We start from the raw sequence: 28000 nt of genomic DNA on the forward strand, positions 1-28000 counted from the left end.
TTGGGTCGAAACAGATCTCGATTCCTTTTAAATATCGCTCGGTTGATTTGACTGTTGTAAGGCCCTGAGACGGGTGCGCGTCAAAGAAATTTTTGACGTCGCTATGCGTCGCCCACGCTGTGGGGAAGGGGTAGCTAGGTCTAGAGCGGTCGAGCGTACCGTTCGAGGGGCCTACACAGTTCTTTCTGATTCTCAAAAGGGCACAGTATAGCATTTGCATTTATTCAGTGTTCGTTGAATTAGTGAGTTTTTATCGTTTTGAAGAAGCAGTTATCATATTCATAAAGGTACGTAACTGCAAAATCAGCATTTACTGCTCCCAGTACACAATACAAAAGCGGCCGTCCATCGGTCCAGCTGATGACGACTACATATCGTCATTAATACACTTAGCTTCCGTGTATCGGTCAAGCCGATGACGATTCCATATCGTCATCAATTACGCACTCTCTGCCGTCAATCGGTACAGTCTTTTAACAAATTAATTCTTAGTAAATACATGCTAAACGCTACCGTCAAACGGTACTGCTTACGACGACTCCACGTCGCCATACTGACAATATGCGATCATTTACGATCCGATCTGATTACGTAAAGAATAATCAGCCAAAATCAAAACACACACATAAGACACACACCTCACATTGATACAAACAAATTATCAATAAATATACTATTTCATCGAGGTTTTTTTTATTTATTCATTTACTTATCATAATGTTTTTTCCTTTTACATGAATCACGGAGCTCAGACAAAAAGTTTGAGTTTCGACGATACAGTTGGCAAGTGTGTCATCTGGACTTAAGCACATCGTTTCTTCACTTATCGGTCTGGGAAATCCAAAACGACAACAACGATTGTTACGATCTTTGTAACATGTATTAGAATGTTTATGAATTTGGACTTTTTGAACTATGTCGCTCATATCATCATTTTCTGTTTCCAATGAACAAGATATAACTTTCTCAATAACGTTGCGGCCTTCGTTGGTAAGGAAATCAGGCACGTTTGCACACCAAAGAAGCATGTGTAAATGTGGACTTCCCCTATTCTGAAATTCGATTCTATGCCAAAAATCGATAACAACGCCACCTAAGAAATAGGAGTTTTTTAAATACTGCATTAACGAGTTTACACGTAACGTAAAATGTCTTGCTATAACTACTGGGTATCTCTGAATCAACTTCAGTCGATCTGCAAAAGTTAGGTTTTAAAGTCCGATATCAGACGTATGGCTCGGGGTATCGATAGCTTAAAGAATCCTGAGAAATCCTTGAAAAGCAGGTCAAAGCCCCAAATGCAATGACCCTGCCACGTGTCAACCCTTGCACACATGCTAAGGCTAACAGCTCTTAACATATATGGCCACTTTAGATGATTGCAAGAGAACGTAGCAAACCACATGGTCGGTCCAAGACTTCGGACCATGGCGATTAATTCCGAACAGCAACGTTTCCAGTATGATGCCAATCCTCTTATGTTTCTCATCGTGAGGTGCATATTATGTACTAATCCCTGTGGAGTATGTTCCCCTTGGTGCATTCTACATGATACTGAAACGCTAGGTTTTGCGCGGTAGTATTCAACAACAGATAATGCGAAGAACAGATAATCTGTTCGTTGAAATCGTTTGTCATTGCTCAGAATACGCGCTTGGAAGTTATTGGGTTGGTTGGATGGTCGGATCGCTGATGCGTCCTTATCCGAAGGACTGGATTTCGAGGCGGTGTGAAATAATGAGAATTTTGTGATAAAGTAATTGTCGTCACTTTATTTGTCACAATGTGCTCCGTTCTATGGCACTTTGTCAGAACGAAAATGCGCGGAATATTTTTAATAAAAAATCGGTTGGAAGAATTTACTTTGACTGTTTGTTCGCACTGGTAATCGATCGAAATCTGAATTTATTCTAATTAGCGTTTAACGGTTGAGCGACACGCGTGTCTCCGTGAAACCACCGCATGGTGGGGGCTGCGCGTAGCCCGATAATTTCATATTTGCGCGGTGACGTCAGCGAATCCATTTTTTCCATCCGGAAACAAGAAGAACGAACAAAGTTTTTTCATCCTTCTCTCCCTCTCTAGGTTTAAAGGAGGCGCTGTTTTTCTATGTATATTCGCTAGGTTTATCAGGTAATTTTCTGCGTCATTATTATTATTACTGACAGAGACGATACTATCAATGTTGGGAACATCTTCGTCAATCGAACGTAACATGCTTGTGGCGAAAATAATTTGTGTTGCGCCGGATTCTCTACGAGCGGTCGCAACAGATGGTTGTATCCTTTCTATTTCAGGAGATCTATTCCTTTCGGCTGCTATTGTTAGAGGTGTTAGTGAATAGATATTTAGCACATTGCTATTGCCTTCTTTAGCATATAAATTACGACGGAAGATGATGTGTAAATCATCAATATTAGTAAATTTCATACAGCATGAGACGCCCCGTGACGATGCTTTATATCTTTTTGGATTTCTTGCATGGGAATCAAACAACCAATAGTAGGTAGTCTCTGACTGGTTACCGCATGATACAGCTACTGATGTAAAACGTAAATCAAAGCGTTCTTTAAATTTGGAAATCGTTCATCGCCGTTATCAATATCGATATGACCATTTACAGCCATTTCATAGCCAATGTTAATATTGACTCTGCTGTTATTAAATGATATGTGTGGCAATAATTTGGTAACGGCTAAATAGTCTACATTGACTTTTCTGGGGTCAGGATTACTTCGCGCTTCAATGCAATCACGGTAATATTTATCTCCTACTAAAACTACATAATCAACATCACTCGTATACATCACGTACTAGGATCGAGCAAATTAAACACAACACAAGCAACTGCAGCTATGCCAGTACATTGCTTACCGCGAGATTCGATACTGAAGCGATCGCGAGCTTGATGGCACGAGCCTCGTAAAATAGCTACATTCTGTTCAACATTCATAAATCTACTGTTTGATTCAGTATTTCTTTCTGCAACTTCCATTTCGTTTCTTACAATACAAGGCTCTTCAACGACATCAGCTATTTCCAAAATGTTATTGGTAATATTAGAAAAACATGGTCGCACATCTTTGTATAAAGCATTATTTTCTAATAGCCATTGTAATGCTACTGGAAGTTTGCCAACGTCTATTTCAAATGTTGTTGTCGCTCCAGATTTTCGAGGCTTTCCACCACAATCATTGTACCAGTTTGGTTTAATCTAACTGGAAGTTGCACGGCTACTTCGAACACATCGCGGGCAAATAGGACTACCTGACCTTTGCATCAATCCTGACTGAAGCGATTTTGAATTTTCATGTTTTTAAGAAACGGTACTATTCTGCACAACATCTGATTTCGATTTCCGATAAATCTGCTATCTCTTGAGGTACAGACATTAATTCCATTTTATTCCAGAATGCCTGAGATGGAACTTTGTGTCTTTTAAGATGATGTAGGCAACGAGAACAAGTTGTTATCTTTTCCGATTCTATTAGATTTGCAGGAATTAGATCAGACAAAGGCTGCGTGTGCAAAGCGTAACGTTGCTGCGGATATAAAATCTTGTAACACACTGCATACGGTACATCAGCAAAAATATTAATAGCCGATATAAAGTAGTTTTCCTGAAGGAGAAGTTCTTTCTTCGGTTTTTAGCTAGTTCACGCATATTCCTTAAACGTGTATTCCTTGATTCGGTACGTTCACTTATTGTAAGATACATTCTATTGCCCTGGTATCCAGCTTGCTTTTTCCTTGCCTTGGCAACCGCGTGTAAGCTAAACATCCATACGCTTTTAAATGCAGCACGCTTGGCATATTTCCGGTCCATACCCCTAAAGGCACCTCGTCATTGATTCCAGTATGACATATCCTGTTTTTAATGTAAGCTGCCGTTGTCACGGCCTCAGCCCAAAGCTTTTGCAGCAGGCAGGCCGATGTGAGCATAGATCGTGCCATGTCTAGTGTCACGCTCAAAGGATCGGTAGACAGGAAATATACAAACAACACTTGGTCGATGCTGCACTTCGGAAATCTTTTACTGAACTAACTTGTACAATGGGAGTTATGATCCTTATATACAGAGTCGCTGGTTCGGGGGTAGAAAGTCCTTTCGTGCTGGGTCCAGGGGTCATTCTTCGTCAGAGGCGTGATTCAAGGGTCCGAAGCCCATCGTCATCGGTTTGTTGTTAGACGAGCTGAATCACGGAGGATTCAGTATCCAGGGTCCAGGACTAATCTTATGACGTCATTTTTATCTCGGCTTGTACGACGTATAAGTCCTTTCTCCGTTGAGCTACACAGACTATTCTTTTAGTAATGCTGTTTTTTATTATAACGTTTCCCCTTTTAAATAATAGTACTTTATTTTTCTTTTCAATCTGTGAAACTGACAGTAGATTGCGCCGGATGTCTGGAACATAATATACATCATGTAATATAATCCAATTTTCCTTTCGATTTACCAGTGTTTGAAGGGTTATGTTTCCTATCCCCTTTGCTTTCAAGATTGAACCATTCTGTTTGGTTGGGTCTGTAGCTGTGTTCACCACTTCTGAATTCAATTCACGAAACTTTGTGAACCACTCTCTTTTCCTGCATACGTGGTGAGTACATCCACTATCAAGAAGCCATGAGTCGTTCATATCGACATTGTTTAATGATAGAAGGAAAGCATCATAGTCTTTAGAACCGCTATGGTCCTTCTTTGGCTTGGATCCATACCTTCTTCTTCCTCTTTCAGATTTTACACGGCAAAATCTTGCTAAATGGCGACCTTTTCCACAATTAAAGCACACGTTTGATTTTGCCTTATCATTGGCATGATTCCACGCAGGCTTGTGACTCTTTTCCTCTGGCTTCTTAACATATAGAGCTTCTTTAGGAGGGGCTTCGCTTTCAACATTTTCTCTTGATATCCTCCTATTATATTCTGCTAATAATACTCTTTGGACTTCTGTGGCTGTGAACTTATCGTCTGGTAAGTTTGCCAGTGTCATGTTGAAGTTGTCGTAACTGTCTGGGAGACCTGATAGTAAGGTGTAGGCCAAGTCCTCTTCACCTACCTCTGCTCCAGCCTCTCGCAGGTTTGTCGCAGCTATCTTGGTCCTTGCAAGGCCCTTGTTCCCGTCATCTCTCATTTTCAGATGATAGAACTCTTTCTTCAACTGCATAATTCTCACCCTCGATTTGGGCTGATGCACCTGTTTCAGTATAGACCATACCTCAATGTGTACCTGTTGATCAGCTTCAACATTTAACCTTATTGCAGCGATTGCTTTATTTTTATTTACCATGTGCACTACTCTTTGCGCTTCTGTAGCCCCTGAGCCTAATTCTACCTGAGTTAACACATGATCCAACAGCCCTTTTCCCCTCAGGTACCATCTCATCTCAATCTTCCATGAACGGTAGTTATTATTATTTAGCCTTGTCACTCGATTTTCACTCTGATCTTCTTTATCCATTTTTATTCGTGCAGTGACTTGCTTTTCTATACATTTTTTACCGACACTTGTTGCGTGTTACATTGCGATGCCACGTGGCCGCATTTTAGGTTATACACTGGATATTAATACACTTTTTCTTAATCAGCGCACCTGGGCCCATAACCATTGTAGCGGGTATGGGTAAAAGTAGAATGCATGACTGTTTGTATGATTAACATTTAATAAGAAAGAGTAAAATAAACTTAATACGATTACATGTGAAAACGTGCATGAACATGCCGCGACAATATAAACGTAAGTGAAGAACAAGAAGGCTCACAGCGCCTCCTACATTAACTTCTTTCCGAAATGCAGGAAATCCTTCAAAAATTAAACTAGTTTAAAAGCTAACGGTAAACAGCCGATACAAGGTTGCGCCGCAACACAGGAAATAAATAAATTGTTGTGTATTTTTCCGCGGTGAGGGTAATGACAAAACACTCAACTCCCGTGCTGATCCCACCGCCTTTTATTAGAACTTATTAAGTACAGTCTGATACGTTCGCTGACCGTAATCGTCCCGTCGCAACTGACTTCGACGGGGACCTATACACTTTCGCGCCTCGCGTGCCTTATTGTAAGTGCGCGCAACTACGTCAGTACGACAGATTGGCAATATCACACTCCCTCTTGTAGGAACAGAAAACTTGTAAAATGCTAGAACTTGGTATATTGCCAACGCGTTGGCGGTTTACGATTCATTGCCGGTTGAATGCGTAAGCCTGCAGGCGTTTTTTAATTTTCTTCCCTTTGTTCGTCCTGTACCTCTGTGTTTGTATCTGAGTAGATGTTATCGTTATTTGAGGTAGGTTTTTGGATATCAATTGTTGGCGGGGGAGGGTAATATTGCATTCTGTCCATGTCTTTCGCAGGAGTATTTCCTCCGATTTTTAACATTTGATTTACATGTCTCCGTACGATGTTTCCATTATCTAGTTTGACTTCGTAATGTAAGACACCTATTTTAGATTTTACCTTCCCTAGGAGCCAATTGTTCTTCCCTACGTAATTACGTACACTCACTCTCTCCTCATTCCGAAAAGATTTCTTACATTCCCCGTGTTCTACATGAGTCGCAGTTTGTTTGTACCTAGGGTGTATGAAGTCTAACAATAAATGCGAATTTACTTTCCTGCCAAAAAATAGTTCCGCAGGAACTTTCTCTGTCTGTGAATGTACGCTTATTCTATATTGTAGAAGCAGTTTACATAAGTTTTCGTGTACCGATGTGTTTTCTTCCCCTAGTTTTCTTAACCCATTTTTAACTGTTTTGACCATGTTTTCCGCCTGCCCGTTGGCGGCAGGGTGATATGGTGCTGTATATTTAATCGTACAATTTATTTCACGCATGAAATCTTTGAATTCACGCGATGTAAAAGTTTTCCCGTTATCTGTGATAATAACCTTCGGTATTCCATATTCGCTAAATATTTCTCTGCAAATTGAAATCGTATTTTCCGATGACATCGTATTCACTATTTTTACAACGGGGAACTTCGAGTATGCGTCCACTAAAATAAAAAATGTTTTACCCAGGAATGGCCCTGCAAAGTCTATGTGTACTCTATCGAAGACATTTTTAGCTTCTTCCCAAAAATGCGTGTCGACTTTTGCTGGGTTATCCCTGTGCAAATTACAGGATGTGCCATTTTTTACCAGGTTCTCGATATCTTTGTTCATCGAGGGCCACCATACAATTTTGCGGGTTAAATTCTTCATTTTGACAATCCCGAAATGTCCCCAGTGTAATTCCCGTAGAATTCTTTTTCTGAGTTCCTTGGGTACTGCTACTTTATCGTTACGTAAAATGACGTCGTTACAGATCGAGAATTCTTCTACGTTAATATTTTGATTTTTTAATCGGTTGCTTTGTTTTGTAATATCCTTGTAAATTTTTTGCAATTCTGTATCTGTTTTTGTGCGTTCCGCGATTTCTTTCGCCGTAATAGGTAAAAATTCTATCGATTCAAGGTGGAAGACATCCACTACATCGTGTGTATGGTTGTTTTCGACCTCTAGTGGCAACCTTGATAGGGCATCCGCATTGGCATTTTTCTTCGAGTTTTTGTAACGTATTTCGTAATTGTAGGCGCGTAAAAATAATGCGTAGTGTTGCATACGTAATGCTGAAAATGTAGGTAGATTCTTATCCGGTGACAAAATGCGCGTCAAAGCTTGGTTATCCGTAATTAGGGTAAATTTGGAACCAAATAAATATTGGTGAAATTTTTTAATGCCAAATACGATAGCGTACGCTTCTTTGTCTATATTCGCATATTTCTGTTGTGTATTGTTTAATTTCTGAGAAGCGCATTGGATGATTCGTCCTGATTCATCGGGATAAGCATGCGAAAGTACCGCGCCAACCCCGTAATTGCATGCGTCTACGGCTAGAATCAACGGTAGTTGTGGATCATAATGCGCGAGAATTTTATTTTCACAAAAAGCTCGTTTAACCTGCGTGAACGCGCTTTTGCATTGCTTATTCCAATTGAAGGGTACGTTATCTTTTAACAAGTTGTGTATAGGATGTAAGACTGCTGATAAGTTTTTTATAAATCACGCGTAATATGCGACAAAGGCCTAAAAAGCACGAACTTCCGATTTATTATTTGTAGATTTTGGCATATTTTCTATTGTCGCGATTTTCAGAAACGATTGCCTCGTCTACAAGCTATAAACGAGGGACGACTTGTTAAGCCTGCGGGTTATAAGAGTCTCTTCATACAAGTCGTACCCTCGCGGATAGAATCCGCTATTTTTCCATCTACTAATTGTCGAGATAGTCGTTTGAAACCAAAATTATAATTGCGTTCGAAATTATATTAACTAGTCTCAATTTAGATCAAAGGCCGTTCATATTTTAATCAAACTTTAATCAAACAATAGTCATTATTATACAATAGATTAAGCATCTTTACCCTTGTAAATCAAAATTGTTCAAATTCAAATTCAGTTAATTATCAGATCATACATATCAGTATTTCATACTTCAGTTTTCAGTTAAAAATTTACTTTCTTTGTTAGCTTCAATAGTTCTTTGAATTATATCTGATTTTTGCACACTAAACGTTTATTTTCATTTCTTTCAATTATAATACCTTTCTTACAGGTTAACTCCACGCATACCAACATACAGTTTCAAGGAGGGACCCGTATGGGACCCAGAACACTGACAAATCCAATGGAAATAATCAAAATCTAACTTTTCCGTCTTTTAATCGTTCTGATCGTAGAGGAACGTTTAACGCGTCATAAACGATCAGGACTGGTGGCAGCGATACCTTTCTTATCGCCCAAGACTTTTCTTTGCTTTTTACGTTGCGCCGCGCCTCGCATCACGCGCGCGTGCGTCGCAACGTAACAAATTTTATATAAAATAAATAGGTTTTATTAATAGCTGTTGGGTATTTGTATAAATGAAGTAGAAATTATTTTATCCTTTTTAGTGCGTTTAGAAGTCGGTTGTATTTTTTGTTAAAAATTATTTTATTTCACACTTTTTAGTGGAACGCGCAGTATTTGCCAGCCTGGATTTTTCACAGCGTCCCATAGCAAACCTCGCTCAAAGAGGAGGTATAAAAAGAGAAGAATATACCTCCTCTTTGCAATAATTCTGCAAATGTTTACATACATAAATTGTATATGAGATATTTATTTATTTAAATTATTTGCATTCACTTAGCATATTGATTAACACTCCTTTGTATTTTTTATTAGTTTCGTAAAACAAAGTTACTATAGGTTTCTGGAAATACAAGCGTCACGCAATTGAGACGCGTTATATCCTTTTGGTAAGAGATAGGAAAAAGCTATTGATGTAAAAGTTGAATGGTATGACTTATGAAAAATATGATATATCTCACGAAATATTAGTTTTTCAAACATTGTACTGTTAGATATAGATGATAGGTAATAGTGAGAGGGAATAGTAGCGAGGGGAGAGAAGGAAAGAAGGAGCCGAGGCCCCTCCATTTATTAGTTCTAATACTACTATTTTATCCAGAATTTTCCAAGGAGTTGATACCAGTAAAGAAAGAAATGCAATTCTATTTAAACAAAAAGTGCATCTGCATTTTTTTAATGCATTCTTGCATTCACGAAGAAAATGAAATCATAGAAAAATGAACATTATCATACCATTGAACTTTTACATAAACAGCTTTTTCCTATCTCTTACCAAATTCAAGATATAACCCGTCCAATTGCATGACGTATCCTGTATACTTTTATTAATTAAAAAACATTTATTTAAACAAGTTAATAACTTTTTCTAAAAATTATTCTCAGATAGCACGTTCCTTCGATTCTTCAGAATAGGCAAATATTTTTCAGCAGCGAGGGATGCTACGGCGCGCTATACATATAAAATCCACGCGTTTGGTCAGTCAGAATTTACCGGAGCGGGACAATAGCATGATCACCCTACATCTCACTCTAACCACGCGCCAATGTTTCGCTTTCGTTCTTCAGGCGGATCGTCGCAATGCCTCTGGCGAGATGAGCGTTTGAATGTGTTTGTAAAAATACTTGAGGTGCTGTTGCCTTCCTAGATCGTGTTACCCCCTTAAGGGGGTAGACACGCCACGTGATCGCTCCGATTCGGGACGTCGGTATTACAGCAGTTTTTTCGTTGGGCCCTGGTGGAGCCACTTGCGTGGTCTGGTACGAACTTGAAAGGTTTAATTCTCAGCTAGCGTGCGCGCAACACGATGTGTGACCCCTTTTAGTCGCCTCTTACGACAGGCAGGGGATACCGTGGCCGTATTCTAAACCCCCCGTGCCACAGGGGCCACCGATGGACCTTCCATCTCCATCCCATCTCGTTTTGCCCCTAAACGGCCGGCGCTTTTGGGGACTAATCTATCCCCTTTTTGTCCAACGAACTTTACCGGCCACGCGCCTTCGGGGATGTGCTGGCAGCCCCGCCAGCACCAAACTCCGAGCATTTTTTGAGTTATCTTATCTTTTTTCTTTATACATTTTTCCATCTATCATCAGTTTTCACATTTTCCATACTTTTTTAATCGTCTGAGCCTGTGTGTGTGTGAAAAGGCCTGAATGGCTTTAGGCAGTGAAAAAATATTAATAAAAAAAGGCCTGAATGGCTTTAGTATGTGAAAAAATATTAATAAAAATAGACCTGAATGGCTTTAATCAGTGAAAAATATTAATATTAAATTATTTTTCGGCTCTGCAGAGCTCTGTCTGACTTCCAGGTACATATACAGTACCGGACCTTCGTACGGGTACTTTATGACCCCCGCTATAAAGTAATCGGCGCAGTTCATGCACGACCATCCCCCCCACTGGGAGGGGTTCCCCCTCGGAGCAAGCACGGGAGCGATATAACACGACGCGGCTTTCCTTTGAAGATTTGCATCGCATTCGTATCGGTGAGACAACACTAATGCAGCGACGAAATTTTTTTATTTTTCATTTTTTTTTTCAATAACAATTTCATTAACACATTGATGAGATTTTCCTAATTAAAATGAGACCAAACACGATATTGTTATAATAATTTTAATTAATCTGAATAATCTTCAAATAATTTACTTTCTGTGACTGCTCGCTTCACAGAAATATTTCATGTATCAATAACATTTTTATTTAAAAAACATAATGTATAAATAAAAAAATGCCCTTGCTGCAATAGTGTTGTTAAATGTTGTAGGCATTTAATTTTTAACTCTTATGTCAACTCCGAATCCATCTTCTTTTATCTACTGTCTCTTTCTACTCCGGAATTACAGGAAAAGGAATGGAGAAAACTGCACGTGATTTTTATTGGAAAGTTCATTGTAAATTGTCTTTTGTAGTAGATTATTTATCAACTGAACGCAATAAATGTGGAATACGATAAAAGTTGAACACGATAAAAGTGGAATGCGACGTTATAATGTATGATCTGACCTGCGCGAGTAATAAAGATCAATGTATGATCAGCCATCCGTTCAGTAACACTCACACGCAATAATAGCATCACTCGTAATCAAACAAATGATGATTTAATTTTAGCGCCCGATCAAGTGCCCCCCTCTGCCTAGACAGCTAAAGATAAAAGTATTTTCTAAGTAATCAAAATCTATTTTGATAGAGTTCTAAATCTCGAGATTCTATAGCGCGAATCTTCATAAATATCACGAGAAAACTTTAGAATATTAAAGTATTTAACACTTTGACTATTAATAAAAATTATTAAGAATAAGAATAATCAATTTTCAAATTTAAGTTTTCATTTTACTATATGTTTAATTTATCTCTGTACATTATTCAATCATAACTAAATATAGATGTTATAAAATTTCGTAATGGATTATTGAAGGAGATGCTGCTTACCCGTGTATTTTGTAGGCCTAGAGAAAGTTTGTAAATGCCTATAACTGTTTAAAAGTAAATTTAATAAGCTAACAAAATCAGTAAAAATAATTCACAAATTCGATCGGAAAGTTTGTTAAAAACGAGCTTACTTTAACATGGGGGCCTATGGGAAATAGTATATTCAAGTCTGTATCTAAAAGCAGAGATGGAAGTTTGTACAGTTTTTATATACATAACATATGTTAAACGACACGTTATTCCCTTTAAACTGACATAAAATTGAAGCTTTTGTCACGACGGAAAGTTTGTCAAAAATCGAAAAATATTTATTAATACAGTCGTACCTTTATGTGTAAACGGGTCATCCAATTTAAGGACAATACAGGTAAAAATATAGACAACTTAGTCATTTTAATGGTATCGATGAAATATAAAATGATTTATAATACAACATGAATTTAACATATTAAATAATCCAACGATGTGATATACTTTTTTATATTTTTTATAAATCATTGTTGAGTTAACTATAATATTTATATAATACGCAACATCTTCATACGTGGTAAATTGCTTTGCATCAGTGGCATTCGTACCTGTTGCTTTCGATGAATTCAGGTCACCGTTACACGAGGACAACACGAGGAAAGCTAATCAATTTTATGGAAGAAAATATGATGAAATCATTTATGAATTTAATGTATTTGAAGTAAATTTTGCAGTTTACGTACTTTTAGAGTTTTAAGGTATTTAGAATATCAACAGGGTTTCAAAATTTAATCAAAGAGAAACTTTATTAGAGTGAAAATAATTTAAAGTATAAATTCAGGTTAATCGCTTGAGAATCTATAATTTCCAAGTTTATCATTGATTTCCTTATTTTGATCCGAGCAACGGGAACGTCCGTTCATTGGAAAAGTAATTTTAGCGGTTTCCATTCAAATCATAAAATTGTCTGTCATTTCAATTGTTTATAAATAGGCTTGCATCCACGATAATACGTTTGCTGAAAAACAATCGCGTTAATTTGCTTGAAACAATTACCTGATTGTAAATCACCACTATAGATAGATAATAAGGGAGCTATCAAGCTTCGGGGGATCTTCGCGTGTATATTCATTTTTTTCTTTTTTTCTACACTTTGTTAAAATTTCTTCCAACAGGTATTTTTTTATTATCTCATTTTTATTATTCATACCAGAAGTCAAATTTTTCCCTTTTCTAAGATTATATTATAGAAAGCATAAAGGGTATAGCAGGATAAGATGGTCAAAAGTGCCCTTGAGCCGATTTTACTTCGCAATGCACCATTCGATAGCTTATCCCAAAAAACCATGGTACACCAAGTTTCAACCCTGTACCTCGACCGGGAGGGTAGTTACAGGGTAAGAAAGAAAAAGTAGTTTTTGCCATATTTCTCCTATTTAACAGTAGGCAAAAAATCTGCAAAAATTCTAAAATATTCTAGACATGTTTCTTTATGATTGTGAATTTTTTCAGATTTTGCGGTTGCAAATCCCAGGCGTGAAAAATCAAAAACGCAAAAAAAAGTCGAAAAATTGAGATTTCGGGTAGAAGAAAAAATTCACTATCATAAAGAAACATGTCTAGAATATTTTGGAATTTTTGCAGATTTTTTGCATATTGTTAAATAGCCTGTAACTACCCTCCCGGTTGAGGTACAGGGCTGAAACTTGGTGTACCATGGTTTTTTGGGATAAGCTATCGAATGGTACATTGCGAAGTAAAATCGGCTCGAGGGCACTTCTGACCATCTTACCCTGCTATACCCTTTGCCAATGTTCCGTTTCTCTTCTTTGATTAACTCTCTGATGGCGGACCATGAAGAGAATCCCAACTTTAATCTAATTTTGTTAAAGGGTTAATAATCGTCCATATAATAAACTCAAAATATAAAATATATAAATTTAGACTAATAATAAGCTTGATAAGCTATTAAAACAGTAAGGAAAATCGTATAACCTCAGGAGAATGTTACAAACAGAAATATCTATCGAGAAATAAGTTTAGGAAATACGCGTGGATTGCAGAAAGTAATCCAACGGGGATAGTTTCTTTGGTACAACGACAAATATTCATCTCTGAAAGAAACTCGAGGAAGGATACAGACTCCTTGTGCCATGACGTGTATGCGTACACTCACACAAACAACAGAATGAAATTTTCGCGGATACAGCATATACGGGTAGACTTCACCACAAGATGGTTTGATCCGTTTGAACGCTAATAAACACCATACGTTGAGAGAAATGGTATTTTCGAAACTGTAAGGTTGAGACAGACGCTGATGTAAGCAAGCAAGATGGCTGCCGAATGCTGCGTTCGGCTGCATTTTAGTAAATATTGGACGATTTAATGATATTTTTATCGATAACACACCAGACCACCCTTCCTTGAACTAGCACAATATTATAGAAATTCGATTTTTCACAATTTCTTACTTCTGGAAGAAGTATCGAGCTGATTTATTTTGCCGGTGATCAGAATTGTAACAGAATTGTAACAGTATTTTACTATCTGAAAACTTTTGATGTTACGTATTTGGTGATTTAAACAATATTCGATCACTTTCAATGACTATAATTTAAATTGTTAAGTTCGTCCTCGATGAAGGCATGCATCATTTCGGGGAACAAAACTTTTTCATCGCTCTCGTCTTATAAATAGGAAGGAAAGAGAAAAATTTGTAACATTCATACCGTCATCCGTATTCTGATATGGTATCATTAAGTCGGAAAGGCTCGAATTGACCCGATAATAAATTAAAATCATGTACCCTTGAAACGTGCCGCGAGGAACGAGCACAAAAACAAGCTCGATGTCAGTGTCAACGAAATGTCAGTACATCAACACCTTGTCACTGCCATATTAAACTGTTGCCTCTTATAAAGTAATAATATCATCTTGTGAAAAGACTGCTGATTTTCATAACAACTGTTCGATCCCCTGCTAATTCTGTTCCCTCTAAATAAGAATGAACTTCTTCGAGGAATTCCTTTATCTCGCGAGGGAAAACGGGTTAGCAAACTTAGCAGGGTACGTCTTTGAAAAGAATCTTCCGCGAAAAATGTCTTCGATTCTTCGCAAAAGGAACAAGTTCATTTCCATAGAACAAAATGAAAGAGGAACTCGGTAATATAGAAAGTTTGATATGAAATAATTACGGGGATACATCTAACTACAAAAGGGTGGTTTTAATTAATTTCTTCACTATAATTTTCTCCATCCTCTGTAAATTCACTTGGAATGTTTGCAATTCGGTTCAGCGAATGAAATTGAAAGAAGAAAGAATCATAGGAATCCTCGAATGACAAAGTGACTAATTGACGCAACGTTTGATTTAAAAAGTTTCAATTAAATTTGAAATATATGAAATTCTTTCGTTCGAAGGTAGCGATATTAGTTTAAAAATTAATTGTCACAATTTTCAGATACATCATAGAACAGTCGCATCGAAACAAAGAGAAATAAATGACGAGTGTAATAAAACGCATGGGAGGCTATAACGCGTCAAAATAAAAGCAGAAAGCTCGAAATGTACGTTGGATCGTGTCAAGTTTAATTTAGTCTATCGGAAAGAAAATGACAAAATCGTAAGGAATGAAAAGTAATTGGCCTACAATAGCTGTAAAAAATAAACAGCTGTAAAGGAGCAACGAACGTGGCAAGTATTACATGTCTACTCGACTGGAGGACCGATTCTCGGATACGTAATTTTAGAACTTGGCACAATTCGATTTTATTATATGTTCCTTCAGGCCAGAACATCGCGACGCTTTCTTGACAGTGACTTCACGTGCGATATCGTTCAATGACAACGTGTCTTGTATTGCATTTGTATATTCAACGATTTGCTTATTAAAATTTCATTGAATTTGTATAGGATACAACTTGTATCACCTGGTAAAGCGATGATTATTATTCCATCGAATTTTCATAAATAAGTAAATCATTCAAAAACAATTATGGTACTACAGAATCTGTAGTACAGATTATTGTAGGGTCATTACCTCGTGCGTTCGAGGAATTACAGGTCTTGGGAAGTTGGTATTATACCATGTTATCGGTATGAGTAAGTGTGTGCGTGAGCAGGTCGGTTGCGGGGATTGAGATATTCGGCAGAATATCGTGAGTGGTGAGAGCATTGTGAGGAGAGAGCGTGAAGAGTCGTACGAGAGGTTAAAGAGCGAGTTTATTTTGTTTTCATTTTGTTTCATTTCTATTTTTTGTATTATTAAATATTCTTGTTTTGGTAATTATTTAGATTACGGACCGTACCTCCGATTCCGATGATTTTTATTTAATATGTTGTAGAAATCAATATTTTGAACAACCTTTTTCTATATATATAACCGCCGCTCGGCCTTAGTTTTCGAGATATTTTCCAAAAACTGTCGAAACTATTACATTGAATTCTGCTTATTCGTATGTGTCCGTCTTACAACTTACGCGTTACTTTGCGATCACCGCTTTTCTAGTTTCTGCAGGCAACAGTACGGCAACCGATGACCAATATATGTATACCTTGTGTACTTGTGTATTGATGATTTCAACGTATCGTAGCTATGACGGCAGCCGGGAATTTAATATTATATAACCTACATATATTGGTTGTCGGTCGCCGTGTTGCTGCCTGCAGAAAAAATAAAAAATTGGCGATCCCATATTAACGCGTACGTTGTCACGAACGCACATGGATAAGCAGAATTCAATACATATCTCGAAAACTAAGGCCGAGCGGCGCGACGCGATGTATAAGAAAAAGTTGTTCAAAATGTTGTTTTAACAACATACAGGTAAGTCTCGATTAATGCTAGTTCACATAGTGCGATATTTGATTTACTGCGAATTTTAAAATGATATCAGGAAATTCAGTTAATCCTGTTACGTCCCGACAAAGGAAATTCCATTCTCTCCAATTTCAAGTTGCAAAAGCGTTAGCAATCAGGAAATCGGTTCAATGACTGACCTCCTTAGAGTCACCAGCGTCAACAAATTCTCTCTTCTTCTCGAAACGCTGTGTCAAAAATTATGTGCAACGCATAGACATTCCAACAGGTCAGTATACTACTGAACTCTTTCCTTAATCATGCGAAATCAGCATTTTCGGCCTTCATAAAAACCCAGTTACGGACAATAGCAACACAGACGGCCATACAGTCGCGAGGTGCGCGGTCTTTCTGTCCGAGAAACATCCAGTATTGCAGAATACGTCGAGCAGAGTTTCGTGAGAATCAAGTGTCACGCGAAAAGACTCAGTTTTCTCGTTAATAAGACTCAAGTTTTCAAATCATTTGTAATTAAAACTGTTAATGTAAAGTATTTAGATTTATTGTTAGTGTAGAGTCATAGTTTCATCTTGTCAAGAACATTGTATCATCATCCGTGCGTCGAGAGAAGAGAGAGAGAAAGGAGCGAAGGATCGAACTCGTTAACCGTTTCTGTTCACCTAAATATCCGGTGAGTGCGATTAAAAAACTGGATACTCTGTCCTCAGTAATTAAAGAAAATTGTAATATCTCTTGAATGCCCATTATATTTTCATACTTCGTTTCTTTTGGCAAAATATATAATAGTTATTTATTCAATCTCGTTAATTATTTAGTGCGTATTGCCCAAACCTTGTGTCCAACGAGCGAAAGGCTTGTATCAGTCTAGACCGAATCCGAATCCTATAATATCTTACCTTCACAAAGAAGGTGTTTAAGCGTTGCGTCGGATCATATCAATCCGCAGACTAGTCACCTACCACTACGCCTGCTCCGCACGTAACAATCCGAAGCTTACGAGACTTCTTCCAATCGGTAAAACTGTGAGAAAAATTAGTCTTTTGTTTTAATGGTTTTTAACTTTTTTCTGTTTTCTAGAAACGATTCTTCTCAAAGAATTCGAAGATATATTTCAAGCTGTGGAGGTCGTAAAACAAAAAATTTCAGATGCCGATCCAGACATGGATCGAAGCATGCAAGTTAACAGAGACTTACTAAATAAAATACTGCGGGTTTATCTTCACATATACGAAGATACGAAAGAGCAGAAGAAACTGCAATCAACACTGTTAAAATACTTTAAAAAATAATAATGTTTATGATATTATAATTTAATAATATACGTATGAAAGGTATATTTCAAAATTTTTATTGTATATTTTCTTTAACTAATTGTATGAACCAATTCCTATATTTCAAGTATTCGAATAGTACGAATTCAAATAATGCGAACAATTTCTGGGATTTATTACTCGTACTAATCGAGATCTTCTGTATTTAAAAATCGTCGAAATCAGAGGTGCCGTCCGTAATCTAAATAATTACCCTTGTTTTCTAAAATATCTCTATTCACTAAAAATCTCTACATTATTATACGCTTCATATTGTTACACGCTTTGAGGTTATAATATGTACATGAATGAGAAACTCGTATATTAAATGGAATTATTGTTGTATTTATGGAGAGTTTTTAGTAAATAATGATTTGTAAATCAGGGTAAAAGGTGCTGGGATTTGTGAATGTTCAGTTGTGACTTAGATTTTGAAATCCCTTTCTTTCCGGAAAATTAGGGTATTGATTTTTGTATAAAACTCACCTTTATAAGAATGCAGAAAATTATAAGCACAAGGTCTGCCGTTGCCAAACCACCCAGGAAGACGTTAGGCGGTGTAGCGGGTAATGGTCTCAATTTCGTGCACAGTGTAGAGATAATGATGAAGACATTTCCTAAAACAAAAATTAGACATCGAACCGTAGGATACCCTGCTGCGCACCTCTTACTAACAAGAAGAAGATGAATATAATAATATCAAGGAGACCAAGTGTAGCATTTAATTACATGACATTGATTATTCCTGATTCCTGTAACCGATTATTTAAGAAAATTTCTTTAAAAATCTCTCGAAAAATAAAATTGAGTTTTATTCGATTCAGTGATTGTTATTTGACACGGATAATAATGACATAATAGAAGAAGTGGATGATAAAATTAACCATCCGTCGCCTTTTGAAATAATCATTTGTCCATACAAACTGATATGCGGACAGTAACGACGATAAGAGATAATCTATCATAGTAACCCCATACAAGCGTTTAAGCAGTTTCTATTTCCGATCAAAATATTCAAGTGCGGATGAATAATTTGTACATCAGCGAGAATTTTCTATTAAAGCAATTTTCAAATCGAAAATTGAAATTCTGTTTAATCATCTGCTCAAGTTCCCATAAAGATTTTAAAAAATAAATAGAACCAGAACATTCAAAAAGTAATATAGCTAAAACGTTTCAAATTTGAATTTTGTCCTTTTATTTACTTTTACAGAGTTTACAGAAACTCTAAACAATTTAACACATTGCAGTGATCACGTTTGTTCCGGAAAAGAACCAACGTTGAAAGCGAGGAACTGTAATCTCAGTTACGTGACATTGCAAGCAAGTTGCCCGCTACACGTTCAAAAACGTGGAAAATCGCGCTCGCATACAAAGTGTTAAAAATACGTTGAACAAAATAAACCGATTTTTTAGAAAGGGAAGATCTGATTTGTTCGCTCACCAATTAATCCAAGGGAAAAGGTGAGAGAGAAGCCAAGTGTGAATGCCAATTCTGTCCAATCGAATTGGCTGAACGTTGACTCGTTGATGTTGTAGTCGAGAAAATCGTTCGTCGTGTTCGACATGGCTGCGATTAGCTTTTTAACGACGATACTTCAGTTACAACCATTTATTAACCATTCGCACGTTTCGCTTAACTGCAACCGCAATTTGCAAAGCTTCAAACCCTTGAAAATGCTTCGCGTCCAGCTCTTGTCTGCTCCACGATCGGCGATCTTCTTCGCAGGCTTCGCACTGAAAAAGGATCAATATTAAATAGGATATTCACTCTGATACAAAACGCAGTAAAACATTTTCCAAATTACTCAGTCAGTATCGATATACAATACTGGCTGCTATGAAAATTTCTTTTGACTCGATCTCTCGAAATGTGAAAAGTTTCACTTTAAAAGCGACGCGACGTCCAATTGTATATAAGTCGAAGATCTCCATAAACGAACCGAATTCCTATTTCGATAGAAGGTTCTTTGCTGGACGCCTCCCTGGTCCGCGCAACGAGAATTTATCGAAAGCCGATCCAAGTCGTTCGATAATGTTTGTTGACAGAATTTAAGCTGGTTCGATGAATAGTTACTAAAGGTAAAATGTATTTGTACCCTGAACGACTGTAATTTATAAGTTTTCTGAAACTTCGAATGCAATATGTCAAATAATTTGAAAGAAAACATTTGATCGAGAACAAAGGGTTAAGATTCGACGAGTAGGAAAAAAGGAGAAAACGTTGTTACGTCGCGAACAAGCGAAATGGCGCGCGCGCGACGTACGAAATAAAAAAAAAACGACGAAAACGTAAATGTTAACGTTTGGTTAATTGGTGTTAATACGCGGTTGAAACGGTATTAGCGCTGCCACCAGTCCTAATCGTATTTGACGATGTTGGGTCAACCACGATTAGAACAATTTAAAAAGAATCAAATTAAATCAAGTTAAATCGAATTAAGATTCCGGATTGTTTGTGTTCGTCAATGCTCTGGTCCCATACGGGCCCCTCGTGTGAATTCGTGCAGGAAGGTAGGCGTGTTAATAAAGGAAAATGAAAAGGGGTGTTCAAACGCAAATTATTAGAAACCAAATATGGGTAACATGTGTATAATTTCGGAAAAATAATTACAACAAAATGGTTTAATTAACAAAATGTTCGAGCTGTATGAAATATATGGAAAAAGAAATTAGTATATGTTAGAATGGTTATTAAATTAGAAAAGATATATGAAATTTAAATGTAATGAACTTTAACGAGAAATTTACAGGAAAATAACAGAATTATTTGCAATAATGATGATTCGAACTTCGGTGTTTGTTTTACGATGATTCGTTAACGATCGAAAAAAAACGAAGAGACGGTCCCAGTTGGATACTTCCAAGACAGACTGTCTCGTGGGCCGTCTTCGTTTGCGCATATTCGGGAAATTTTAGTCAATTAAGAAACTCTTTTAGATAGCTCGAAAATGTGAAACGGAACGATCTAGTGGGATACTTCCACGACTGGCGGTCTCGTAGATCGCCGTTTTGCTTCACTCGACACCAGATTCGCTGTGTTAAAGTATAGACTGTGCAACTCACCAATTCGATGTAGTATATTTTATATAAAATATTAGCAATGGATCGTATACGAAAACTGTGGTGGTGGTGGTCTAGAAATCTGGAAAACCGAAGAGAGGATGAGAACTTTTTGCACGCGCACTACGCGATCGCGTTTGAGCCTTGGTCATTTACGGAAAACGAGATACAATTAGAAACTAATACGAAAACATCGCGACGCGGAAAAAGAATATAATTAATTTGCGAACGAAATAAAACGAAAGAGAAAAGATAGGAATTGAAAAGTGTGAAAAGATTTTAACGTATCCGTATGAGTCTTTGTCACAAAACCGCGAACCGAAACACTCTCGACACTCTGCCTTGATAAGGACTTTGCCGAGCAATCTAATTACACGATTTTATTAACAACTCTATCTCTACGCGAACACGGGTTCCCCGTCACGTACCTTACGATTTTTCGACGAAGAGTGATTTGCCTCAGTCAAGCGATCGTGTCTCAGGGTTCGACCCGCGATCAAGGGCCCAAAGTGGGGACATCATTTGGCAAATCAGGGTACGTGTCGAAGGGGAAAGCCCGCACGCATTGGTTTTGACTAGGCGCGTTTCCCGAATTCTCATCCCTCCTTGACCTTCGTTCCGACTCTGTCTAACGTTGACTTTCTTTCTCTTACCCCTACAGCGCTACATGAATTCTATGCGTCGCAATTTCTATACTTTCTGGAATCTTCGCAATGGCTTCCATTTGAATTTATTCGTTTCCAGACTAATTAATGAAGCTTCTACAAACGAAACCCTGGTGTCGACAAAACATTTTATTTAGCCTTTAGTTTGTTCAAAGTATTTCATAACCGATGTCCGTTATATTACAGTTTTTCACGCATATTACATGCATTTTCCAGGTTTCGTGACAAGGGATACGATGTTTTACTTTTAATAAATTATGGGAGCATTTCATTCGCTTTTTAACGAAGATTTACGCGTATTGAATATATATATTAATTGTTTCAGAATATTTCTTATAAACGCTTGGCAGTTTTTGTTGCCTATTCGCGTTTAGATTAAAGAGGTATTTGATTCGAACCAGCTAAATACAGATTTTAAGTGAAGAGAGGGACGAAGCTTTTCACGGTATTCAGTCCTGACACAGAACCACTGAACTTAACTAATCACGTTCTTATTGTTAGATGAAAAGTCGCGATTTTCGGAAATATTAATTACTTATAACTTTTAAATGCGTTGATCGATCTCAATGAAATTTTCAGCGTTCGCATAACTTATTTGAATCTAGGAAAGACATATTTTAAATTTTCCTTATAGACTTACAAAAAAAAAAGTTGAAAAATTATCATTCACTATTTTTTTTCACGATTTCAACAAACTGTAATTTTTTAAAATGATAAAAATACATATTTTAGTGAATTAATTTTTATAGTTTCTCAAAAAACCTCAAGTTATTTAGTCCAATTTTAACCGAGGTATTCTAATTTGAACAGTGTCCACTTATTTTTGCCCCCGACTGTAAATTTAAAATCCTGTCAGTTGTTGCGTTCAAAAAATTGTTTACATTTTCAAATTGGCTTAACACGATTTCTACACTCTTCGTACTAAAAATTTCGCCCGTTATATCCGACGATCGCGATGTGTTTATAGTTTATAGAAACAATAGATAAGCGACAGTCGTATATTAAGCGCATACTATGTCATGGACGTGTAGCTATACGCAGAAGGCATTGCGATAGTAGCAATAGTTTTTTGCAAATATCTCGAAAATTGAAGTCGAGCGGCGGTTACATGTATAGGAAAAAATTGTTAAAAATATCAATTTCTACAACATATTTAAGTTTAATCAAAATTGGTGGAGCAGCCCTTTTTATGCACAATTACTGAATCTTTTACAGATGTTAGGTAGTAGAATAGAATATTCGACGAGAGGATTAGACCTCAATTCAAGTTTGCCTTCAAACATTATATATTTTTTCAAATCAATAGATCTTTACCTGTAGCAGCAATAAGACCCAAGGAATCGTAACATCCTATCTAGTAATTTGGTTTATTAGTCACATCTGGTTGCCAGAACCCTTAACCTTAGCAGTAGAGTTTTTGTTTGCAGTTTTCTATTCATGTCGAGGTATTGCTTAGTTTTATTGCCCGCTACGGTCACTGAGTACACGCGGACCCACCGCGTGCGTCATTAAGAGACCCCTGACAACGAATATTTTCCACCTCCACAAAAATCAGGCCAATAGGAATGGCTCATCCGAAAATTGTACTCCTTGCCCAGAATATAAAAACCTGAAGCAAGTTCCCTAACCCAGACATTCTCGTGGAGACATTCTCTTGAAACAACTCACACACTCTCCAAAGGTTCATCAAATAAAGTAGAAATACAGTAATCACATCAAGTGCATTCATTTTTACATACAGTCCACTTATAGTTCAGAACATTGAACTTCACAGCAACGTTCAATCGTCGCAAAATATTGTCGACGCTGCGGTGCATATACAACAGAAGTATGTAAACAGAATTTCAGTATTTTTAATAGTTACGTCAGAAAATTTGTTTAAACCTGAAAAATATATTTTTTCTTCAAAATCCTCTAAAACTATACGTATATGAGCAAAACGGTTTGTAGATTCGTAATCAGCGTACAAAACACTATAAGAATCACCTAGTGGGAATCGGAACGTCAAAAAAAAAGGATCTCTTGTAGCTAGGAGAAACGTGACGAATACACGATCGAGGCGAACCGGTTAACACGTTCGCTGCCACCGTCGAAGCATTGCCGACATAGTATGAGATGAGCCGTGTGCCACCTGTCGCGTCGGCTGTAGGTTTCTTTGACGTTGTCGCGGTGGTACCCAGACGAATTACCACTACACACTCACAGCTGACAAAAAACCATCTATCGATCTTCTCGTTATGCCTAGTGCCGCTGTCGAAGCATAATCGACCTATAGGGTCTGATCATCTGTACGCCACTCGTTGACACCGTAAACAAAACACGGGTAAAACAAAAAGTAGAGTCGAATTACACTCACTGCCACGAAATCAAAGATCAGTTTTTGACTTATCGTCGAACATTTATTATAAATGATTCTATAATCTACTATTATTTTTTGTTATTGTTCTTTTGTGCTGATAGAAATGTTTTAAAAAAAGAATATTTTCGTTTATGGCAAGTACAAGCGACATTCAATATTAAGAAGCGGAAATTTTCAAACTAGTACAATTGTACTTGCCTTACCATATACTTCTTTCTCGCACGATCACCCATAAATTCCCCCTTGAGACTGACCGTATCGATATTACGCAAGCGAATTCAGGCTGAATTTCAAAACCCACGCATCGCTCGCTCCCATCACCACCCTATAGAGCTGACAACTGATTGGCTGCTGAAACACGAGTTCAGTTTTGTACTTTTGTATAAAAACCCAGAAAAATTGTACAGAAGACAGACTTTCAACGAATCCTGGAGAGAATGTTACTCTGTCAGAAAATAAAGCGCAAGATAAAATAATTTTTAACAAAAAAGAACGACTTCGATCGTTATTAAAACGATAAAAATGATTTCACCGCAGTTGTTGGAAATCCATTAAAGAGAAAGTGGTTTAAACAAATGGATGGAATACAAGCTATTAAAAAGATGAGCATACCCACAACAGCCACAAATAACAGGTATTCAGTACTGCAATATCTAATAGAAATCGATCAAGATGAAAATAATACAGCCGCACAGCAAACTCCGGTTACACAGAGGAACAACCAATTCACTAAAAAGCTTTCCCCATTGGTTATGCATGATAACGTAAGTGACTATCAGAAGTTTGTAGCTTTAATTAGAAATATTGTCAAAAACAAGTTCCATATAAAATATTAGGGAGATTCAGTGAGTGTATTTCTGCAGAACATTAGTGATTTTGAAAATCTCAAGAAGACATGGAAAGAAAAAGGATCAAACTTTCACACATATACCAGGAAAGATGAGAAGAAAAGAGTGTATGTAATCAATGGTTTACACAATAAAATCACAGCAGAAGAAACAAAGGAAGAACTCTATCGGCATGAGATAAATGCTGACAATATCACAAAAATGAAAAGAACTGTAAGATCTTTGTACATGATCTCAGTTTCAAATGCAATCAAACTAAAACATCTAAGAACATAAAATAATTTTTAACAAAAAATAAAACCGACTTCGAAATGCGCTAAGAAGTGTAAAATAATTTATATTTCGTTTATACTGTTACGTCCGGGTTCATTTTTCATTAACCCGACCTTGCGTTCCTCATCGGGTGCGCTGCATCTGGAAACTTTCCACGTGAGGGGCGCAAGGAAGGGCCTTTCTTATCTTACTTTTCCTCGTTACCTGTGCGCGCTCCTCCGATCTTGTGATCTTCCGTCGGGTGCGTGTGCGCTTGGAAGTGATTCCTCACGGAGAACACCAGAAAGGAGTTTGAGATTAAAATTATAATTCTCCTTTTTCCTTTTCTCTTATTAGTTTCAATAGTTTAACCGTCAATATACCAAATTTGTGTACCTCGCCAGTGCGAAGCACTTGGAGATAATCCCAGGCGAAGCACACAAAGGAGGCTATATTTAGTTCTTTCAAATAATACGAGTCAACCTTTCCTTGGGATGATTGCTTAGTCGAAACTACGCCGCGACAAAAACTTCGAAAGTCGAAACCGTTTAGGGAGAGGTATCGTAAACATCTTTCACCGCGCGGTTGAGCAGTGCGACGCACTTGGAAATTTCCCAACTTAACCGTGCAATACAAAGAAGAATTTTCTTCTATTTTATAGCGAGGTACCTCTCATACCTGCAAAGCATGCGTAAGCCGACCCTTCCACGAGGAATGAATGTAATTAAGAACAAAGCGATTGGAATTGAACGAAATGAAACTGTTTGAATGATATTGGAATGCGAGGGTTTGCGTGATAACCGCTGTAGTTCGAAATTGTTCACGAATGTTCGAGACAAAGGTCGATCGAGACAATAAACATCGTCGTTAAACGTTAAACGTAGAACGTTTCGAATATACGTAAATCGTCGAAATACGAATAAGAACGTTAATAACTAATAAGCGCGGAACGAATATTAACTAAATGCGACACGCATGTATCCGCAATTTGTCGACGATTATAAAACACCGGTTGCATCTTGCGTAAACCGCTAAACAAAGAGATTAATAGAATAATTAACGAATGAATAATAATTAACATTATTCAACTAATGGTCATTCAAAACAGTAAAACAAATATTTGTAATAAAACGAAGACCTCTTTCGATATCGGAAACGTCATTGTAAAAGCCTCTTTAATTAGCAAATTCAAATAAATTAAGTCGTAATAGATTTCGAATATTCCAGAAAACCTTAAAATTGCGACGCATGAAATCCGCCGTAGTGTTAGAAGGGTAGAAAGAAATGGACAACCTTAAACGAAGGTAGAAAGAAAAGTCAAGAAGGGATGAGAGAACTAGGAAGAGCGGCCAACTAGCCCAATACGCGCGGGATTTCCCCTCCGACACGCACCCTGATTTGCCAAATGATGTCCCCACTTTGGGCCCATGATCGCGGGTCGAACCCTGAGACACGATCGCTTGACTGAGGCAAATCACTCTTCGTCGAAAAATCGCAAGGTGCGTGATGGGGAGCCCGTGTTCGCGTAGAGATAGAGTTGTTAGCAAAATCGTGTAATTAGATTGCTCGGCAAGTCCTCTTCAAGGCAGAGTGTCGAGAGTGTTTCGGTTCGCGGTTTGGTGACAAGGACTCATACGAATACGTTAAATTCATTTCATACTTTTCAATTTCTATCTTTTCTCTTTCGTTTTTATATCGTTCGTAAATTAATTATTTTTCTTTCTTTTTCCGCGTCGCGTCGATTTTGCAATAGTTTTGTATTCGTCCCGTAACACCGAAATAAAAGGCCGATCGCGAACGCGTAGTGCAAGTGGCAGTTTTCTCACCTCTTCTTTGACTTCCAGATTTCTAGACGACACCAGCGACTAACGATACAAAATCAAAATATCTTATCGTATATTATTTTACATCGATCTTGGTAAGTTGTCCATTTCATTTTTATCCAATACGACGAATCTGGACGTGGTGAGGCAAAACGGGCGATCTACGAAACCGTGTATTCTGGAAAGTTTCCCTCTAGATCGTTCCGTTCAGTATAAAGACTCGAGGTATCGAAAGTTAACGTTATTGAATAAATTCCGATTCACACGTAAAGAAGACGGCCCCACGAAACCGTGGCTCTGGTAATTTACCCTCTGGGACCGTTCTTTCTTTCTTGTTCGCGCTTAATTCTTCACAGAACATCGTCGCTCGAATCATCGAATCATTTAATCAAACTTTAATTAACCAGTAATCAACAGCTTCATTTTCATATAATTTATACTTTTCTTTATAATATATCTATTTTCTCTTGTATTTCAAACAGCTCGTACTTCCTGTTAACCAACCACTTTTATTGTCACGATTATTTTTCCGAAATTATATTCTTGTTACACCTAACCTGTTTTAATTCATTTACGTTTCAAAACACTTCCTTTTCCTTCATTTTCACGTCTACCATCTTCGTACAAATTCACACGAGGGGCCCGTATGGGACTAGAGCATTGACGAACCCGATTAATCTTTCAATTAATCTATTAACTTATTTAACAACTCTTTTATTGTTCTAATCGTGAGTGACACAACATCGTCACGCGCGATTGGGACTGGTGGCAGCGCTAATACCGTCCTCAACCGCGTATTGTTAACCACAATTTTATTAATTATTAATTTTTTTTTATTTTGTACGTCGCGCGCCGTATCTCGCTCGCGACGTAACAATACAACTACGTAACAATTATTAATAAAACTTGTTGAATCAACAAAATGTGGAGCAGGAGTATCGAAGGGAGTTCGAATGCGCTAAAAAGTATAAAATAATTTCTATTTCATTTATTTATACCAATATTCGACAGCTATTAATAAAATCTACTTAATCGTTAAATAGGATACTAAATACATTTCAA

The 28000-nt window shown here is 37.3% G+C and overlaps 2 protein-coding genes across 2 annotated transcripts in view; one reads left to right on the forward strand and one right to left on the reverse strand.

Moving 5' to 3' along the window:
* Positions 1–20033, reverse strand: part of LOC143306885 (pyroglutamylated RF-amide peptide receptor-like) — a 65373-nt gene extending 45340 nt beyond the window's left edge. The window contains exons 1-2 of the mRNA XM_076693125.1: positions 19373–20033; positions 18415–18545 (exon numbers count right to left, since the gene is read on the reverse strand). Of these exons, the coding sequence (XP_076549240.1) occupies positions 18415–18545; positions 19373–19496 (255 nt within the window). The 5' untranslated portion in view covers positions 19497–20033. The remainder of the gene's footprint in view (positions 1–18414; positions 18546–19372) is intronic.
* On the forward strand, positions 28–28000 carry LOC143306880 (uncharacterized). Its single transcript, XM_076693119.1, has 3 exons — positions 28–287; positions 24553–24779; positions 24879–28000. Exons 2-3 carry the CDS (start codon positions 24591–24593, stop codon positions 25137–25139), a joined length of 450 nt encoding a protein of 149 aa, XP_076549234.1. The 5' UTR covers positions 28–287; positions 24553–24590; the 3' UTR covers positions 25140–28000.

Source organism: Osmia lignaria, unplaced genomic scaffold (assembly GCF_051020975.1).
Source record: "Osmia lignaria lignaria isolate PbOS001 unplaced genomic scaffold, iyOsmLign1 scaffold0039, whole genome shotgun sequence".
NCBI lineage: Eukaryota > Metazoa > Arthropoda > Insecta > Hymenoptera > Megachilidae > Osmia > Osmia lignaria.